Source organism: Vipera ursinii, assembly GCF_947247035.1.
Source record: "Vipera ursinii genome assembly, chromosome: W".
NCBI classification, from domain to species: Eukaryota; Metazoa; Chordata; class Lepidosauria; order Squamata; family Viperidae; genus Vipera; species Vipera ursinii.
In genome coordinates, this window is record NC_139522.1 from 41,529,428 (window position 1) to 41,551,641 (window position 22,214).

At 43.0% G+C, this 22,214-nt stretch overlaps 1 protein-coding gene across 1 annotated transcript in view; it reads right to left on the reverse strand.

Moving 5' to 3' along the window:
• The window catches only part of LOC310648265 (DDB1- and CUL4-associated factor 7), a 156,659-nt gene that overhangs the window by 37,932 nt on the left and 96,513 nt on the right, over positions 1-22,214 (reverse strand). The window contains exon 3 of the mRNA XM_083376016.1: positions 3,842-3,953. Coding sequence (XP_083232142.1) covers positions 3,842-3,953 — 112 coding nt within the window. The remainder of the gene's footprint in view (positions 1-3,841; positions 3,954-22,214) is intronic.

A 22,214-nucleotide genomic window follows, 5' to 3' on the forward strand; every position in this document is an offset into this window, starting at 1 on the left:
AGAGATGATAAGACATCTCCTGTAATTATAAAAGATGAAGAGGAGATAGGGGAGATAAAAGATGAATCAGAGGAAGGAGAGGAGTCAGAAATTCAAAGCCCTGTAATTCCTTGGCGTTCAACGCGCATCAGATGTCCACCTGATCACTATGAAGCCAGTGTAATATGTCAAGTTAGCTTAGAGCCTTCTAACTATGATGAGATCAGGATGTATCCTGAAAAAGAACAGAAAGCATGGAAAGCTGCAATGAATAGGGAGTTGAAGTCTTTGCAGGATCTTAAAGTCTATGAGAAAGCAAAACTGCCACCTGGTGAGCAAGCTATAGGATGTAAATGGGTTTATAAAATTAAGAAGGGAGTAGATGGAACTGTAACCCATAAGGCACGTTTGGTTGCACAAGGTTTTGCCCAAACTACTGAGGATTATGACGAGGTGTTTGCACCCAGTCTGAGGGCAACTACTTTAAGAGCAGCTTTAGTGTGGGTGGCTAAAAACCAATATATGGTTAACCATGTAGATGTGGAAAGTGCATACTTACATGCTCCATTGCAACATACTATTTATTTAAGAATACCACCAGGACTGACTAATGATAGAGACCATGATTGTTGGAAGTTAAGGAAAAGCCTGTATGGATTAAAACAATCTGGTTATGAGTGGAATAAATGTATAGTTAATGAGTTGCATGCGATAGGTTTTGTAGCCAGTGATGCTGATCCATGTTTGTTTAGGAGAGAACACAATGGAGTATTATCTTTTCTTCTATTATTTACTGATGATATTGCAATCATAACATAAACTGAGCTAGAAGCACAGAACATTATTTCAAGGTTGCAAAACAAATTCACTATTAGGAACCTTGGAGAAATAAGCCACTATTTGGGGTTAGATATTGTAAAGACAAATAGAGGTTTTAAGGTTTTGCAAGCCAGTAAAATATCTCAGTTATTAAAGAGATACAACATGGAAATGTGTAAACCAGCAAAAACTCCAATGGCTATGGATTTCAAGGACACTAATGTTGAGAGTCCTGTATTTGATAGGACTATGTACCAGTCTTTGATTGGTAGTCTTATGTATCTGAGCAATTGGACTAGACCTGACATTTCCTACTGTGTCAACCAATTGGCTAGATACAATAATGAACCAACTGTTAGACACTGGCAAGCAGCTAAACGAGTATTGAGGTATTTAAAGCAGACTATTCACTATTCCTTATATCTAGAGCCAAATCATGAGTTAATCCTCACAGCATATGCAGATGCGAGTTTTGCCTCTGAGACAAGCACTCGTAAATCAACTTCAGGATTGGCTATAATGTTGGGTGATTCTTTGATTGGATGGAAATCCATCAGGCAAAAGCACATAAGCCTGTCTACAATGGAGGCTGAATTCTCATGTCTATCAGTGTTATGTACAGAACTGCTAGTGTACAAACAATTACTGTTGGATATGGGTTTAAATGTAAAAGATCCATTTATTGTTTATGAGGACAATCAGGCTGCGATAAAGATGGCAAACAATGCTGCAGTAAGAACAAGATCTAAACATACAGATCTTCGTTATCTAAATGTAAGACAATGTGTTAACGATAAATTAATACAGCTAGAGTATTGTTCATCTGATGTGAATATTGCAGACCATTTCACTAAAGTACAAAGTGCTGTGAAACACAATGCTAATTGTGAAAGAATGTGCATAAGATTGTAAGAGGTTATATATTGTTCTACCCAAAGGGGAGAATCTTAGGCATATGATGATAGCCTACAATGTTGGGTTGAAAATATATTAAACTATGATGTTGTAACTTTAAGATGTTAATTAGCCAATGGGTGTGTAAGTGTTCTCATGGCCATAAGAGGGAGCTAGGAACGTAGCTTCTCTCTCTCTCTGAATTCACTGCTCTTAACTATTACTGTTTTTGCTCTGTTTTGCTGTACTATTGGTTTACTACTGTGATAAACCTGTACAACTGTGTATTGACCTTTGTATTTTGGATTACTTTGTATTTTGGATTACTCCTTGGACTGTTGCTATTGTGTATGACCTGGGCTGTTTATTTTTGACTGTGCATTTTTTGTTTTTACACCACCTCAAAAGTAAAATACTTTTTTGTTCTTCACAACTCAAGTGTACTCTTGTGGTTACTGTGTGACTCTTACTGCTCTCAGTACCCTTCCTTGTCTGTGTAACTCTTTGGAAGCACAAGGAGACCTCTGCACAACAATTCCTTAACACCTGCTCCCTTAGCTATTAAAATGAAGCCATGATACAATTATAAAACAGACCACCAAAATCACAAATCATTCTGCTGAATAATTGACAATTAAAAAACTAGTACTTAACAATTTTGACTGACTAGCCAATTATTGTACCAACAAAGAATTGCCAAAAGAAAAGAGTGGTCAGAATAGATTTGTTCAGTAGTTTCAGGTCTTTTTGTTGGACAATGAAGGGACATACAACACCACAGTCATGCGACAAAAATGTGGGTGCTTCGCAGTGTGCCCACTATTATAACTGCAGGAGTGCAAGTTCCCCCCCCCCAATGCTGGGAGGCCTTGGCCAGCTAGGCCCACTGGCATGTGGAAACCTGCTGTGGGCCAGGAGGCCTCAACTGGGTAGGACCACTGATGCAGAAGCCTTCCCTCCACCCCACCACTCCAGGAAAGCTTGAGCCTTCTTCCCACTGCACAGGTCCACTAACCTTCCCTTTCCATGCAGCTGCTAATAAGCACCAGCCCTCACAATGTTCTGAGGCTCTTTCTACCTTTGGAGACATTGCAAGACGAAAACTAGGACATGAAGGAGTCTTGCAATGCTTTCTAGCCTTCAGAATCTTCACAAGGGCTGGTGTTTGTTTTGCAATGTTTCTGAAGGTAGAAAGAGCCTTGGAACACTGTGAGACAAGTGTCAGCCCTCATGATGCTTGAGGCTTTCAACCTTCAGAAATATTGCGTTGGCTAGCTTTTTACAGTAGCTGTGCCTCACAAAAGCTGGGCATGCTTCTCAACAGCTGCACAGAAAGGGGAGGTAAATGAACTTGCCCAGTTGGGTGGGAGGAAGGCCCATGCATTGGTAGGCCCAGTGGCCTGAGGCCAATGTGCACTGAGCCTCCCCCATCTTCTGAGGTTCCCCTGTGGAGTCACATAATGACCCATGTAGTCACTTCATGACCGCAATGGGGGGGGGGTGCTGGGATTGTGGTCATTGAGTGAGGCAGTCACATGGGTGCCTTGCTTAATGACCACAATGACTTACAACCCAAATTGCAGGCTTAAGTCCACTTAGTCTCCTCTGGCCATGGTTCCAGAAAATTATTGGTATACAGGTAGTCCTCGACTTACAACCACAATTGAGCTCAAAATTCCTGTTGCTAACCAAGACAGTTAAGTGAGTATTGCCCCATTTTCCAACAATTCTTTCCATAGTTGTTAAGTGAATCACTGCAGTCATTAAGTTAGTAACATGGTGCTGTTGTAACTTCAAACAGTCACTAAATGAATGGTTATAAGGGCTACCTGTAATTTCTTGGAATTTTGAGAACAGATGAAAATAAGCCCAGTCAGAAGTAAAACAAAGAAACTTGTCTAATTTCCCCTCTCACTTAAATCCATGATGTAGCTCCATCCATTTGCAACTATTCCCCCCCACCCCAATATATTAAGGCCATTGGCCACTAAAAGATTGTCTACATCTTGAAGATAATATGAAGTCTACCTTTGGCTAGTTTCTGAAGCTGATATCTGCCAACAATTTTCTTAGCTAAATTTATAAATAGAACTCATTATTTTAATCATGTTACTGTCATCATTCTGCTACATCAGTATTTGTCCCTTACCTAATAGATAAGGATCCACTTCATTCCAATCAAAGGAGGTCAGTGGAGCACAAAAATCAGAATTCTTATTGTTGTTCAGCAGACATTCAAGCCTGGTCTCTGTTTCACCCACCTGAACAAAAGATATCAATATATGCTTGTCATCAGATTGAGTCAGTTTACTTATTTAAAAGAGTATGGATTCCATAAAATGTAGGGAAAAGGCCATTCTGTGTATTATCCTGCAAGTTCTCATGCTTTTTCATAATATTTCATTGCATCCAAAGAGCAAAATCAGAGACAGTATATAGTTTTCCAATTACAGTTATTCAATTCTTCATTATATTAAAAATATAATTCAAAAAGAGAGGTTTTTTAGTTAACATATCAAACTCGTGACATCACGTGACGTCACACAACGTATTGGAGCCTTTTCGCCATTGCCGGCAATGGGGTAGGAGCTGCTTCCGGATGACACATCCGGCCCGCGGGCCGAAAGTTTGACACCCCTGACTTAAAAGGGAATTCCTTCAAGCAGCAGGATTGTACTTCTACCTGAACCCTTAACATCTGCTCTAATAGACTTTAAGGGGGCACAGAATAAAACCTGTGACATTTAAAAACCCAAATTTGATACTCATAACTCTAAGACAAGTCTGTATTTATAACCATACTCTTTTTTTATCTGTAAATATATATTTTTTAGTAGTTGCGTCACAGTTTCTATTGTAGGAATGAGAGAAACTGTGAACGAAGAATGGAATGACAAATATACAGATATTTCCACTTTTTCAACACAATTTGAAATTTACATTCTTCATGGCAAAAATTATTATTATTATTTTTTAATTATTTAAACTTGTATACCGCCCTATTCCCGTAGGACTCAGGGCGGTTTACAGGGAAAAATTAAAAATGCATACATACAAAGTTAAAATTGATTAAAACTAAAATTAAATTAAGTCCCTGAATTTAAACTAAAGCCCCATTAATAAATAATTAAAACCCCTCAGTCTGGGCCAGACAGCTCAAAAAGCCAAGTTTTCAAATCCCTGCGAAATGAGCAAAGGTCGGGGGCAGTCCTAAGCTCCGTGGGAAGATGGTTCCAAAGGGCCGGCGCGCCCACAGAGAACGCCCTTCCCCTGGGGATAACCCGCCGGCATTCCTTGACCGGCGGTACCCTAAGAAGGCCCTCCCTGTGGGAGCGCACGGGACGATGGGAAGTTGATGCCGGCAGCAGGTGTTCCCTTAGATAATCCGGACCCAAGCCATTGAGAGCTTTATAGGTCATTACCAGCACCTTGAATTTCACCCGGAGGGCAACCGGAAGCCAATGCAGCTCACGGAGAAGAGGTGTTACACGGGAGTATTGGGAAACTCCCATAACAACTCGCGCAGCTGCATTCTGCACCAGTTGAAGCCTCTGAGTGGTCCTCAAGGGCAGCCCCATGTAGAGAGCGTTGCAGTAGTCTAGCCGGGAGGTCACGAGCGCATGGGTGACTGTGCGTAGGGCATCTCGGTCCAGATAGGGCCGCAACTGGCGCACCAGACGAAGCTGGGCAAAAGCCCCCCTGGTCATGGCTCCTATATGGTCTTCAAAATTGAGCCGTGAATCCAAGAGGACGCCCAAGTTGCGAGCCCTATCGAGGGGGGGTAACACCTCACCCCCCATCATTAGTGGTGGAACAACCTGGTTTATCCGAGATGCCGGTATGTACAGCCACTCAGTCTTGGCAGGATTGAGACGAAGCCTGTTTCTCCCCATCCAAACCCGGACCGCTTCCAGGCAACGGGACATCACGTCGAGTGCATCACTGGGTTGGCTTGGGGTGGAAAGAAAAAGTTGGGTATCATCAGCGTACTCATGATACCCCACCCCGAAACCACGAATGAGCTCACCCAGCGCTTTCATGTAGATGTTGAACAGGAGGGGAGAGAGAACCGACCCCTGAGGGACTCCACAAACGAGAGACCTTGGGGCGGACCTCTGCCCTCCCGTCAACACCGACTGCGAGCGGCCCAGGAGGTAGGAGGAGAACCACCGTAGAACAGTGCCTCCCACTCCTAACCCCCTGAGACGCCGCAGTAGGATACCATGGTCGATGGTATTGAAAGCCGCTGAGAGATCTAAAAGGACTAGGACAGAGGAACATCCCGTCTCGAGCCCGCCAGAGATCATTCACCAGTGCGACCAATGCCGTCTCCGTGCTGTACCCGGGCCTGAAGCCCGATTGGTACGGGTCAAGATAATCCGTTTCCTCCAGGAACAGAGGGAACTGATGCGCCACCACACTCTCAAAAACCTTCACCAAAAAGCGAAGGTTGGAGACCGGACAATAGTTATTTAAAACAGCCGGATCCAGGGCAGGCTTCTTGAGGAGGGGCCTCACCACCGCCTCCTTCAAAGCAGTGGGAAAGGTACCCTCCTTCAAGGAAGCAGACATTACTGCTTGGAACCAGCCTCGTGTCTCCTCCTGAGCCGCATAGACCAGCCAGGAGGGGCACGGGTCCAGTAAAGAGGTGGTGGAACTCAGTCTCCTCATGATCCTGTCCACATCATCGGGGGAAACAGGGTCGAACTCAGTCCAGGTAACATGCTCAAGACCGCTTGATTCCTCCATTCCAGACTCTGCCCAGTCAGAGTCCAAACCGGTCCGGATCTGAGCGATTTTATCCACCAGATGATGACTAAACTCCTCAGCCCGTCCCTGTAAGGGTTCCTCCCTAGTCTCCCGATTAAGGAGAGAGCGAGTCACCCTAAACAGGGCGGCTGGGCGATTATCTGCGGACGCGATGAGGGCAGCGAAGTAATTAGACTTCGCCGTCCTCATCGCAGCGAGGTAAGACCTTGTAAAGGCTCTTAGTCGCAATCGGTCAGATTCAGACCGGGTGGACCTCCAACCGCTCTCTAGACCCCATCTCCGACGCTTCATCTCCCGGAGCTCCACAGAAAACCATGGAGCCCAACGGGATCTGTGCCGAGTCTGGGGTCGCAAGGGTACAACACGGTCGAGTGCCTCGGTGGCCGCCCTTTCCCAGGCATCCACCAAGGCATCGACCGGGCTGTGAGTGAGGGAGACAGGTAAGGACCCAAGCGCCATCTGGAACCGTTCTGGGTCCATTAGGCGCCTGGGACGGAACCACCTGGTCGGTTCCACAGCCCAGCAGCAGGGGGTGGCACAATGGAAGACCAGCCGCAGGAGATAATGATCGGACTATGACAGGGGGACAGCAGTTGGCGAGCCCCCTCCCAAATCATCCAACCATTGTCCAGATAGAAAGATCAGGTCAAGGGTGTGACCCGCCCCATGGGTCGGGCCCTGAATTACTTGGGTCATGTCCATGGCCGTCATGGAAGCCATGACCTCTGACGACCCTCCCAGGGAAGGCAGGTTGAAGTCACCCAGAACTATAAGTCTGGGAAACTCCACTGCCAACCCTGAGAGGGTGTCGAGCAGCTCAGGCAGGGCCGTTGCCACACAGCTGGGCACCAGGTATGTAAGCAACAGGCCCAACTGAGCCCGAGGGCCACATCTCATGAGAAGGGAATCACTCCCACCTATCTGGACAATGGTGGTCTCCCGCGGACATAAGGTCTCCCGTACGACCACCGCCACCCCACCGCCCCTACCCTGAGCTCGAGGCTGGTGCAGCACACAGAAACCCAGAGGGCAAAGTTCAACCAGAGGGACACCACTCTCTGGGCCCAACCAGGTCTCTGTAATGCATGCCAGATCCGCGTGTTCCTCCTCGATCAATTCCTGGACGATGGGAGCCTTGTTCACAACGGGTCTGGCATTAAAATACACCAGTGTGAGCTCAGGGTCCTGATCCCCCTCACCCCCGGATACAAGGGTACTAACCGGAGGGTCAGAACACGCCACCGCTTGGAGACAGCGGGGGCGCGGTCCCGGATATTGATACGGCCCTCCGTGTAACCGCCTGCTGCCATTCCCAATCGTCGTGGGGATTTTTAACCCCACCCCCATACCAACGGAACCAAAAGCCCACGCCCCCAACCCCATCTCACCGGGAACTATTGTAGGCCCAGACTGATAGCCGGTTGATGAAGCCCACCCCAATTCCCTCCCAGAAGTTTCTGATAACGCAAACCAGTCTTTCATTTATTACACGTCCTATGAGGTGTTGAGTGTTCATTGCGTAGTATCATCACCATTTATCCCTTGCAAACCCCTTTTAGTGTTGCTTCTGTGTTCTAGCTATTGCTTTTTTTCTTTCTTTCTGTCTTTTCAACATCCGTCTCCCATCACACAGCATCCACCTCTCACTTTCTTCTACTTCCCATGTTTTTCTTTCCATATTTCTATAGGACATTCTTGTTCCTTCAACATTCTTAGACACAAAAATAGACACAAATTGAAATCCACTCTGTTTGTGTTACAAATAGAAGTTTATTAGACTTCAGAACAAAGTCTAAAAAGTAATGGTTTGCAAAGTGTGGTGGATTCAGGAAGGCAAACAATGTAGCCAAACACTGAACCACACCCCAAATTCCAAAATCACATATTATTATACATCCTATCGCGACGCCCCATTTCCTCCCCCATGGCCCCATTGGCTTAGGCTTTGGAGGTTACAATCTATCAGAAGTGCCTAAACAGAATACATTATCTCTGCCCCTGTTTGCTTACATTATACTAATAAGATCCCTCCCCTACCATCCTGTTTCTAGAGGAGAGATGTCTCCCATCTTCTACACCTGCCAGGGGTACCAGGCACCAGAAGGTACTTAAAAACAATTCCTAGATGGTGACTCACAATGGGCCCCATGGTAACTCCTGTTTTCCCCCTCCTCCATTTGTGGCCTGTATTTTTCCCCATATACTCAAAGCATCTACTCAGGCAATTGATTATAAAATGATTATTATAAAATATAAAATATGATTACATGATAATACTAAAAGCACATATATTTTTATTTTTAAATTTCCTCACTACTTCCAGTTATTTTCCACAACATTAAAGCTTGTGTTAAGGCATACAATTCACACGTTTGAGCTGACCCTGTTAGTGGCAGTCTCCCTGCTTCCAACAATTTTAATACATACAATTCACAAATCTGTGCAAACCAACTTAAAAACAACTTTCCTGTTTATCCTATTATCCATTAATTCACTGCCCATCTGCCACTCTGGCCTAACTTCTGTCTTTTCTGCTTCCACAAGTACAGCTTCTATCAACTTTACATGAGCTCACTGTTTCCCTTAACTATTAATCAGTCCTCTTCATTTCTCTTCTCCAAAGTATTCAAGACTCCATAAGCATACCTGGAGTCAGTGTATATATTCTCCTTCTCCCTTCTTAACCTCAGAACTTGCTGTAAGGCATAAAATCCATAGGTTAGTGCTGACTAAGGGAGGGAAATTCTCCCAGCTTACACTCACATTTTTTTTCTTCCCATCTACTGTCACACCTTCATTATGTCTTTCTTTGTCTTTGTCTTTTTGTTTTCCCAACTACTTTGCTATGAACAAGTGGATATCTCCTTTCGGCTTTCTGATAAAAAATTACCCACAATTAACAAACACCAAGACTTCTCAAATGTCAACTTTAGACAAAAATGCCATTGGCTGCCTCTTTTCCTAACAGTTTTAAATACAAATCGTTAGTCAAAACAACATAGCCATTCACAATCCTAAAAATCTTCTCAACTCCTTCCCTGTTCCAAACAAGGAGAGAACCACAATTCCCCCAATTCTCCCAGATATCACCCTCCATCAATGTGTCCTGCACACAGACACGAAAAATAAAAAATAAATAAAACAAAAAAAACCAACTCCACAAAAAGATAAACAAACCCAATGAGAGATTCTGAGCCACTGAAACAGTTTTATATCAAACTCTAGTATTGCTTTTAATATAAAGTTAGTCAAATTCCAATTTAACCAGATTCCATTCAGATGGAAACAAACTTCCATCAAGTAGGCCAAAACATGTACAAATCTAAGCAAAACAATCCAGAGTAATTTCTTTAGGGTGATGATATATATACAGGTCTAACTAAAACTCAAAGATTTCCAAAAAAGATTGTCCAACAATTACTCTCTCCTCTTTTGGGTAAAAACCATTGCAAGCTGAAACTGCAAGAGTGGGCATTAGATTTCACAACCACCCCGCTTCCTCAAACCGGAATTCTAAGCGGAGAAAAAAAAATAGTTAAAATGACCAGCCCCCCTCTTCTGTCTGTCTCTCTCACTCTTAAAGTAACACGGGGGGGGGGGGGAGAGAAAGAGACTGGAGGGGAAAAAAGGTAAATATTACAAAAATCTCACCACTAAAAAAATAGTTTGCTCTCCTTCACATGCATTTTCCATAAATTCACATCCTCCATGAAACTCTTCTCATGCAAACACTTGCTATTGCTTTTCCATTTACAACAATAAAATCTGCAGTTTACTGTTCCTTTCACAGCCTGGGATGGGGGTGGTGGTAGGTGGGTTTGAGGGCTAACACACACACATTTACATATCAGCAAATTCGCCGCGACCTGAAGACTTGGCTATTTGAACTTGCCGGCCTGGACTGAGGGACTGGGATTTTAGATTTTAAATTTTAAAAATTTTAAATTTTAGTATGTGTTTATTGTTTAGGGCTATTTGATTTAATCTCATTTTAATTTTTATACATTATGTGTTGTTTATAGTGTTTTAATTGCCCTGTACACCGCCCCGAGTCCTTTCGGAGAGGGGCAGTATATAAATCCAAATAAATAAATAAATAAATAAATAAATAAATAAATAAATAAACTCATTCACTTCTATTCTATAACTGCTTCCATACATAATTTCACATACAAAAATTTCATTTCATACTTTGTCCAGACAAATCATACATTGTTAAATAAGGCCTTTTTGTTTGGTGTTATCAGAGAGGGTTTTAACCCTCTTGCAAGTCTTGGAAATAACACAGAACAACAGACAGACAGACATATATACACAAATACTAGTAAAACAACAATTATTTAGACATATGGCTTGTCCTGAAAGCGAGAAAAATCATGAGGTAATTCCAACCAAACATGGTTTTTAAAGGGCCCTTTAACCATCTCCTATTTTTTTCACCATTCCAAGTCCAAGCTTAATGTTCCAAATGTCCAAATATATATATATCACAAAACAAAACACAAAGATCAATTTGTGGTTTGAGGCCAAAACAGGCCTCCCCTTTTAATTAAAAGGAGGGGAACATTTATGGTTACTTCCAATTTATCCCACCAACTTCAAAAGACAGTGGGGAAAGACTAAAAGGAATATTGAACCTGGGGTCTTTTGCAGGTGTGAAGGGGGAGGGGGAAAGTAGCAGCCTCCTCTCCTCACCTCTGACAAAGGGGAATTGAATAGTCCAAAGAGCCAGATTAAAAGAAAAAGAGGAAAAAAACTTGCTTTCAGTTCTTTGAATTTTCTTTTCTTTAGGTTTACAACAACTACTACAACAATTGCCCATCTTCTTGAGAGTTTCCCTGATTATGGTTCCCTGAGGTTCTTGATTTAACGGCCACTCATAATTCCCAACACCCGTTCGCTTCCCTTCGGGCTGGCCTTCCCTTTCACAGGAGCCCTTTCAAGCTCCACGTTGGGCGCCAAGATTGTGATATTTGAAAACCCAAATTTGATACTCACAACTCAAAGACAAGTCTGGTTAACAAAAACAAAGATTTATTGAAAAGAAAATTGAACATAAAAAAAGAAAAGTGGTTGCAAGTGCGGCCTCTTAGACCATTCCCAAATGGATTGAGTTCTCAGAGAGCAAAGAGCAGTTTTCAAGCTATGCATTTTATACTCTTTCACGATACACGGCACCCCTAAGAAGCTTAAGTCATTCTTTGAAGTTGCTTTACATCTCTAAAAGTTCTTTGAAGTTGTTTCACATTTCTAAAGGGTCATCCTGACAATTTCCGTACATCCGTCCCTATCTTATCTTGTCTACTTGTAATTTTCACCTTGGGCCGATGTTCCTTTCTTACTGATAGTAAGTTCCTGTCTCCTGGGAAGCTTTTAGCAAGTCATAATACATTGTTTTTACTGATTACCATTTGTGAGTCACTTTTATGGGCAGGATACAGATAGCCTCACACCTTGGTATTACATTTTGTACAATTTATAAAAGAATAACCTTTATTTATTTCCTTTAAACCCAACTGCATGAATACATTTCTTCAGTTCATGTAATTTTGGATTTAACTAGAGGTATCAGCAGGTGGAGTAGCCTTCATAGTCAATAAAAGAGTAAGAAAAGCAATACTGGGATACAATCCTCAAAATGACAGAATGATCTCAGTTCGAATCCAAGGCAAACCATTCAATATCACAGTAGTCCAAGTCTATTCCCCAACCACCGGTGCTGAAGAGGATGAAATTGACCGGTTCTATGAAGCCCTACAGCACCTTATAGAACTAACACCAAAAAATGATGTCGTTATTATCATGGGGGATTGGAATGCTAAAGTAGGAAGCGAAAAGCAAGGGAGAAAAAGAAAGATATGCCCAATTAAATGCAGAATTCCAGAGAATAGCTAGAAGAGATAAGAATGCCTTCTTAAATGAACAGTGCAAAAAAATAGAAGAAAACAATAGAATAGGGAGGACCAGAGATCTTTTCAAGAAAATTGGAGAGATGAAGGGAACATTTCATGCAAAAATAGGCATGATAAAGGACCAAAATGGCAGGGACCTAACAGAGGCAGAAGAGATTAAGAAGAGGTGGCAAAATTACACAGAAGAACTATACAAGAATGAGGTTAACGTCCCTGATAATCACAATGAGGTGGTCACTGACCTCGAGACAGACATCCTAGAATGTGAAGTGAAGTGGGCCTTAAAAAAGCTGAGCAACAACAAAGCTAGTGGAGGAGACAGTATTCCAGCTGAGCTATTCAAAATCTTAAAAGACGATGCAGTAAAAGTGCTACACTCAATTTGCCAGCAAATTTGGAAAACTCAACAGTGGCCACAGGATTGGAAAAGATCAGTTTACATTCCAATTCCAAAGAAAGGCAGTGCCAAAGAATGTTCAAACTATCGCACCATTGCACTCATTTCTCATGCTAGTAAAGTTATGCTTAAAATCCTACAAGCCAGACTTCAGCAGTATGTGGATCGAGAACTACCAGAAGTACAGGCAGGATTTTGAAGAGGCAGAGGAACTAGAGATCAAATTGCCAACATACGCTGGATCATGGAGAAAGCTAGAGAGTTCCAGAAAAACATCTACTTCTGCTTCATTGACTATGCTAAAGCCTTTGATTGTGTGGATCATAACAAACTGTGGCAAGTCCTTAAAGAGATGGGTGTACCAGACCATCTTATTTGTCTCTTGAGAAACCTATATGTGGGCCAAGAAGCAACAGTGAGAACTGGACACGAAACCACTGATTGGTTCAAAATTGGGAAAGGAGTCCAGCAAGGCTGTATACTGTCGCCTTGCCTATTTAACTTATATGTAGAGCACATCATGAGAAAGGCAGGGCTAGATGAATCAAAACTTGGAATTAAGATTGCCGGAAGAAATATCAACAACCTAAGATATGCGGATGATACCACTCTAATGGCAGAAAGCGAAGAGGAACTAAAGAGCCTCTTGTTGCGAGTGAAGAAGGAGAGTGCAAAACTTGGGTTGAAACTAAACATTAAGAAAACCAAGATCATGGCATCTGGCCCTCTCAATTCCTGGCAAATAGATGGGGAAGAAATGGAGGTAGTGACAGATTTTATTTTCCTGGGCTCCAAGATCACTGCAGATGGGGACTGTAGCCAAGAAATTAAAAGACGCTTGCTCCTGGGGAGGAAAGCCATGGCAAATCTAGACAGCACACTAAAAAGCAGAGACATCACCCTGTCAACAAAAGTGCGTATAGTCAAGGCTATGGTCTTCCCAGTTGTAATGTATGACAGTGAAAGTTGGACCATAAAAAAGGCTGAGCGCCAAAGAATTGAGGCCTTTGAACTCTGGTGCTGGAGAAGACTCCTGCGAGTTCCTTGGACTGCAAGGCGATCAAACCGGTCAGTCCTAGAGGAGATCAACCGTGACTGCTCTTTAGAAGGCCAGATCCTGAAGCTAAAACTCAAATACTTTGGCCACCTAATGAGAAGGAAGGACTCACTGGAGAAGAGCCTAATGCTGGGAAAGATTGAGGGCAATAGAAGAAGGGGACGACAGTGAATGAGGTGGCTGGATGGAGTCACTGAAGCAGTAGGCATGAGCTTAAAAGGACTCCAGAAGATGGTAGAAGACAGGAAGGCCTGGAGGAACGTTGTCCATAGGGTCGCGATGGGTCGGACACGACTTTGCAACTAACAACAACATCAGCAGGTGGTGATGAATGGGGGAAATGACAAGAACAGTGTTGTGCCCTACACATACAAAATGGGTGCAATACTGCTTTCATCTTTTTGACAAAATGTCAGCTCTTCTTGGCTATAATTTAACCTCAAACTGATTTCCTTCTTTAAATTTGTTTTTAACTATATTCAATGTACTGTATTGTTCATTGTGATTATGATAAAGTCAATGTTTCTTTTTTAGGAGGAATTACTGTTATATAAAGTACCTTCTGTAAGCAATCCTCTCATAAAATCTCACAAGAGACTTAAACTTCAATATCTTGCAGCAGATTTTTGTGGTTTTATATCCCACAGATACAAGGAATATAATCTTATATGCATAGACACAGGATTATATTATTTTTGCTCTTCCTTTCATGAGATAAGGACAAATATCAGACTTCAAGGGTCTACCTTAATTTTTAAAACAGATCATAAAGGTCTACTAACCAGAAGTACAGTGGATATAAAAAGTCTACACAACCCTGTTAATATGCCAGGTTTTTGAGATGTAAAAAACATCAGACCAAGATAAATCACTTCAGATTTTCCCCCACATTTAATATAACATACAAGCTCCACAATTCAATTAAAAAAACAAACTGAAAAGTTTTAGGGGGGAAATATTGCAGTAAGGTGTTTGCATAAGTGTTTAAACCTGTCATAAGTAGAGATGTGGCTGTCTTCAGGATTGACCAATCACATTCAAACTGATGCTAAACAGTAGGCAGTACACACTGCCCATCAATTAACGTGACTGTGATCAAGCCCATATAAAGTTCAGCTGTTCTAGTAATATTTCTCTGACATTTACTCAGTTGCCTCTTACAGTAAAAGCCATGGTATTCAAACATCTTAAAAACCATCAAAGGGATCTCATTGTTGCAAGGTATCAGTCAGGAGAAGGGTACAAAAACATTTCCAAGGCATTGCATATACCCTGGAAGGCAGTGAAGACAGTTATCAACAAGTGAAGAAAATATGGCACAACAGTGATATTACCAAGAACTGGATGTCCCTCCAAAATTGATGAAAAACAAAAAAGAAAAGTGGTCAGAGAAGCTGCCAAGAGGCCTACAGCAACATTAAAGGAGCTGCGGGAATTTCTAGCAAGTCCTGGTTGTGTACTACATGTGTACAAACTCCTTTATTCTTCATATGTCTGGGCTGTGGGGTAAGGTAGCAAGATGGAAGCCTTTTCTTACAAAGAAAAACATCTGAGCCTGGGTACATTTTGCAAAAACCTGCATCAAGTCTACCAAAAGCATGTGGGAAAATTTGTTATGGTGTTTTCCCCAAAATAAGACCCAACCAGAAAATAAGCCCTAGCATGAATTTCAGGATGATCGTAATATAAGCCCCACCCCCAAAATAAGCCCGTTAAGATTGTCAGACAGACACGCCTTCCAGTTCCGGATTTTCGGTGCAGCCAGATGCGTGAGGGAATCGCACGTGTCGCCTGGATTTCTTCATCAACGGGCCCCTGTAAAGGGGTTGAAAGTCACCCTGGAGGGGCGATGAGAGGGGGAGAGGTCTCTCCAGTCAGCGGTAGAAGGGCAGCAGCCCTCCCGTCGGTTTGGAGCTACTCTCCGAACCAAAGAAGAAAGAATCGGCCACTCCCATGGCCCATCATTTAGCCGTTTCCTGCCAAAGCCAAAAGCACAACAAAGCACTTGAAAACTGGGTGAGAATTGCCTTTTTGTTTTTCCTAATCTGTTTGCTCAAGATGGCGGCGCGTTCACACGGAATGTGCACAGTGTAGTGCAAGGGGCTAAAATAGCCTACACACGTATAGAGCTGTTAAACATTGGGCTTGCAAGGCAATCTGAAATTACTAGTGATTTTCAGCAGTCACAAAACATACCGAACTGCATAGCGAGGCCTCCAGGATCTCCATGGATTGTCTTCGGGTTGGGGAGGAGACGACGTAAGCGAAAGAGAAAGGAGCGAAAGCAAAAACGTGGCTGCAGGGCTGGAATTCTGACTCGACTTTGAAGGCAGCCTTTTAGACCAACATTGCCGAGTCTTTTTCTGAGCAATGCCAGATCCCTCGTCCATAAAATTGACGAATTACAGCTGCAGTTAGCAGAAAGCAGGCTTCTCCATGAATGTTGTGTGATAGTTGTCACGGAGACCTGGCTACATTCAGAGATACCGAATGAAGCTGTGGAGTTGATAAGCCGAGTTTTTCACCGCTCTGACAGAGATAAATGCTCCGGGAAGGGTAAAGGAGGAGGACTGTGTGTGTATATACACTGTGAATGGTGTGTTAACAGCAGATTGGTATACACGTATTGCTCCCCAGATGTGGAACTGATGACTGTTAGATGTAGGCCTTTCTATCTGCCTAGAGAAATTACTGTGGTAATTATTATAGCAGTTTATGTTCCACCTGATGCCAATTTCAACATGGCACTTTCTAAGCTGTATGACGTCATCACCAGGCAGCAGCAAACTCACCCAGAGGGCGCTCTTTTTTTATTGAAAAGTTTTACAATACATTTTATCTTTAACAATCCCTCCCCCCCTCCCTCCACCCAACCCTTCCTAACCCTCCCTAACCCTCCCCCGCACTTCCCCCCTCCCTCCTCCCTGACTTCCCAGAGCTAAATACAAGGTATAAAAATAAAAACAATCATAAACAACCATATGTTAACAACAATAAACTATTAAGTCTAACGCACTCTAGCTCATATGAAATGACTACAAGCAATACTAATATCACATAAAAAAAAACTTATACAAATGCTAAATGAAACCTTTTGGTCCCATATTTGTTCTGGATATAATCAATCCACTTTTTCCACTCCATAATATAACGTTGTTGCGAATGGTCTTTCAAATAAGCCGAAATCTTTGCCATTTCCGCCAGGTCAGAAACTTTTAGAGTCCATTCTTCTATAGCATTGACGGTTAAAGATTTACAGGATGCTTTGGAAAAGCACTCACAACAAATAGCAGATATTATAGATGAAAAGATGGAAAAGCTGGAGGAGAAGTTTACAGCAATGAGGGCAGACATCTTGCCTGCACTTCAAGGTGTGGCTTCATGTATTCAATGCTTGGATGAAAAAATGGAAGATCTCAGCCAAAAGAATTCCAGATTAGAAGCAAAGGTGTTAAAGAATGAAAATGTGATGGATAAAATGGACGGTGATTTGACTCTGGTCCAGTACCACCAGATGGAGTTTGCTATCAGAATCAGACGTTTAAAAGAGAATCCTAAAGAAGATTTAAAGCAGATAGTCTCTGAGGCTTTGGAAGTGGTACTGGGACAGACAGCAGCTGAAATTGAGGGAAATATAGACAAAATCTTTCGTGTGAATTCATGGATTGCAAGGCAGAGGAAGCTACCTAGAGATGTGGTGGTTTATTTCACAAAGAGAGCAATCAGGAATGAAGTTATCCAAGTTTCTTATGATACTAAGCTTGTGGTTGCTGATCAAGAGGTTTTGGTTTTAAAAGAGATTGCTCCAAGAATTTTAAGGAGAAGGAAAGATTTTGCTTTTCTGGCACAGGAACTTAAGAAACACGACATCAAGTTTAGATGGGAGATACCAGTGGGCATGGTGGTGATGCATGAAGGCACGAGACACCGTTTGGTCACAGTGATCCAGGCACGTGATTTTTATAGCAATGTTTTAAAAGCAACCTCTTTACCACTTTTGGAATCTGCAAAGAAAAATGGCGAGGGAATGCCTCAAGATGCTGAAGGAACACAGACAGATGAGAAAGCTACTGGAGGGGATCAAATTACAGCTTCATCGGAAGATGCCAGAGAGCAGAGGATGACGCGTGCTGCCTTGAGACGAGTGAGACAAGAGCAAGAGCAAGACCAGCAGAAAGTTATGGAACCTCCAAAGCGTACCTATAGCGAAGCTGTGGGAGGGGCGCGGCCTAAGGAAGTTAAGGGACTCTTGACAGACGTGCTCCAGAAGCTTCGGGCCGCCAAGGATGGCGACTAAGTTTCCAACTTGGAATGTCAATGGCTTAAACTCACCACAGAAGAGAAAGAAAGTTTTTCAATACTTAAAACAATTTAAGACTGATGTTATTTGCTTGCAAGAAACACATATTAGGGTTATGGACCAAAAGTACCTATTGAACTCTAGATTGGGTACACAATTTAGTGCTTCTGCAATGAATAAGAAAAATGGAGTGGTTATTTATGTCAAGAATACTGTGACAGCGGAGCTAATAGAAGCAGATAAACAAGGAAGATATGTTATAATAGATTTGCTGTTAGAAGGCAAAAAAACGCTTTTGGTTGGATTGTACGCTCCTAATCAACAACAAGCTGACTTTTATAGTTCATTACACAGTAAGATTATTCAGTTGGATTATAAATCTTTTATTTTATGGGAGATTGGAACGGAGTCCTGGATGTACAACTGGACAAGTGTGGCTCTTTTAGACATATTCCAAGCCACGCTAGATTGCCTAAATCTTTTTTTGAAATGAAGGATGATTTGGAGTTGTGAGACATTTGGAGAGAAATACATTTACAAGAAAAGGATTACACCTTTTTTCTGATAGACATCAATCTTTTTCCAGGATTGATTTTATATTACTGACTAATGATTTTTTTTCCAGGATTAAAAAGATAAAGATTTGTCCAAGAACTATGTCTGACCATAGTCCAGTTTGGTTAGAGATTGACAAGGATAATAGAGATAGGCGCTCTTGGCGCTTAAATGAGAACTTGTTTAGAAATCAGAGAAATGTGGAAGAATGTAAAAAACAGATGAAGGACTTTTTTGAAACTAACATGAATAAGGGCACTTCTATGGACATGGTTTGGGATGCTAGTAAAGCTTATATGAGAGGGGTGTTAATATATATGAATAATAAATACAGATGTAACTTGGAATTTAGGAGGAAGGAATTGGAGAATGAAATTAGAGAAAAAGAAAAGGCCCTAATTCGGAATCCATCGGATGTGAAGATCAAAGAGGTTATTAATTTGTTAAGAGGACAATTTGATAAGTTGATGGCTGATCAGGTGGCAACTAATTTACGGTTTGCTAGGCACACTTTTTGCAATGCCAAAAAACCAGGCAGATGGTTAGCTTATAGGTTAAGGAAGAAGCAAAGGGCTTCTAATATAGATAAAATAGAACATAAGGGTAAGGTTGTGTATCAACAGGACCTTATTAAGGAAGCCTTTTTGGACTTTTATTCCAAATTATATGCTAAAGATAAGATTAATGAAACAGATATTGATGTATATTTGAGGAATGCCAATATTCCGGTTCTTACACAAGAACAAAATGAAGAGATTAATCAACTGATAACAGAAGAAGAAATTCTTTTAGCAATTAAACAATTGAAGGTGGATAAAGCGCCAGGTACGGATGGACTGACTGCGGTGTACTACAAAAATCTACAACTGGAGATGATAAAGCCACTAAGGCAGACATGTCAAACACAAGGCCCGGGGGCCTGATCCGGCCCACGAAGTGGTTTCATGTGGCCCACGAAGCCATCCCGGAAACAGTGAGGGAATGGCCCCTGCTGCCTTGGCTCCGGCCCAGGCTGTCAGGAGCCAATGCACAATTTTGTGGTGGTCATCTATGCTGAAATACATTCAGTCTTAGCTCCACAAGGCCATCTGGAAACAGTGAGGGACCAGCCCCTGCCGCATCGGCCCCACCCCCTGGGTGCACGCTAGGGAGATATCACTCTTTGTGAGGAATGAAGAAATGCACCATCGCCTGGAAGTGGCCAGCACATGGCCCTGCCTACTTCGGGCAGGCTAGGGGCTGGGCAGCATTGTGCTTCTCTTCATATTTGTGCCACCCGGCTCAGCCTCTCGGCGCTGTGAGGAGAGGGCCATGTGCTGGCCACTTCCAGGTGATGGTGCATTTCTTCATTCCTCATGAAGGATAACACTTCCCCAGCTGCGTTTCTTGCCTGTTTTTCTCCCTCCCTCATCTCAAATATTTTCCCATCACTCTGTTCTTAGGAAGGAAGGAGAGGGAGGATCTGAGGGAAGTCCTGTCTTAGTCCTTCCCTGCTGCCCTTTCACCATCCCCTTGCCCCCTCCTCCTGGCCTAACCTGGGTGGTCTCCCATCCTATTTCTAAGGAAGCTTTGGATACAAAGCCAGGTCTCCTCACATGGAGAGGAAGTGGGCCTCCCTCTTGACGTTGCCCTCATACCCATCATGAGCAACCTGGCTAAGGAGAGCAAGCACAGCAGCTGGGCACCCGTTTGGGTAAGTGGGGGTGGGCTTAGTGCTGCGGGTGCTTGAGGGCTCGGCTGGGCATTTGACCTCCACACCACCGTCCAGCCTCCCCCCCGCATGGCCTGAGAGGAACAGTGAGGCTCCTCCAGTGGACCATACCTTGGCACTTGCCCCAGTCCCATCTCCTTCTGCCAGAGACCCTCAGATTTGTCCCACTCCTGCCCAGGTCCCCATAGGCACCATTGACGCGAACAATGTAGAGCTGGCCATGCCCACCCAGTAGGTCACACACACTCCAGCCACGCCCACCCAGTAGGCCACGCCCACCCTGGCCCCACCCACCCGGCCCCTCAATGGTAACTACAATGCTGATGTGGCCCTCAATGAAATTGAGTTTGACAGCCCTGCACTAATTGTTTCAGACAATTCAAAGGGGAGGAAGGGTGCCTCCGTCTTGGAGAGCTGCTTTTATTTTTTTGATTCCGAAGGAAGATCAGGACGTCACTCAAGTAAGAAATTATAGACCAATATCACTTTTGAATACGGACTACAAGATATTTGCTAAGGTTTTAGCTAACAGATTGATGAGGGTTCTGCAACAGATAATTCATGGGGACCAAACTGGGTTTATCAGTGGTAGACAAATGAAAAATAATGTGAGGCATATAGTAGACTTGTTGGAATTTTTGGAAAGGAACAACCAGATCCCTGCGGCACTGATCTTTTTAGACGCTGAAAAAGCCTTTGATCAATTGGATTGGCAATTTCTGATGAAAGTTTTAGATAAAATGAATTTTGGAGATAAATTCTTACAACCAATTAGGGCAATATATCAAAAACAAACAGCCCGAATAATAGTAAATAATAGTTTGACTGAAGTATGTAATATTGAAAAGGGCACAAGACAAGGGTGTCCGTTGTCACCTTTATTATTTATCTTAACATTGGAGATATTATTGATTAAAATACGGAATTCGGAAAAAAACCCAGAGGGCGCTCTTGTCGTGGTTGGGGACTTCAATCAAGCTTGTCTGAAGACAGTTCTCCCTAAGTTTGTAAAGTATGTGCAAGTTTCCACCAGAGGGAAGAACACTTTGGACCATGTGTATTCCAATCTGAAACAGGCATACAGAGCTTTCCCTCTTCCCCACCTGGGTACATCTGACCATCTTTCACTCCTGTTGTTCCCAAAGTCTGTTCCTCTCAGGAAAAGGACTCAGGCAGTCACAAAAAGGGTCAGAACCTGGCCAGTGGGTGCTCTCAGTCAGTTGCAGGACTGCTCTGAAACCACTGACTGGAGTGTATTTGAAGAACAAGATCTAAATTCATATACAGATGCCATACTCTCTTATATTAGAACATGCACTGATAGTGTAACAACGGATAAGTGTATTAGAGTTTACGGGAACTGTAAACCCTGGATGACTGCAGAGATACGAACACTCCTGAGAGCCCGGGATTCTGCCTTTAAGGCAAGGGACAGGGATGCATACAGAGAGGCCACGGCAAATCTCACAAGAGGCATTAGGATGGCAAAACAATACAAACAAAAGGTGGAGAACCACTTAGCGAATAACAATCCGAGGCAAGTATGGCAGGGAGTGCAGCACTTAACCAACTATAAGGGCAGCACGAGGAGCATGGCAAACACCGATGCCTTGTTAAAGACCAGACCCCGTAGCCTTTGCTGGCCGGCCTTCTGACTCTCAGCCACTCACCCTGTGTGAACACCAAGTGAGAGCTGTATTGAAGGCTGTGAATCCCAGCAAAGCCGCAGGACCAGATGGGGTGCTGGGGATAGTGGTCAGGAATTGTGCCGATCAATTAGCAGGGGTCCTGACAAGGATTTTTAACATCTCCTTGCAAAC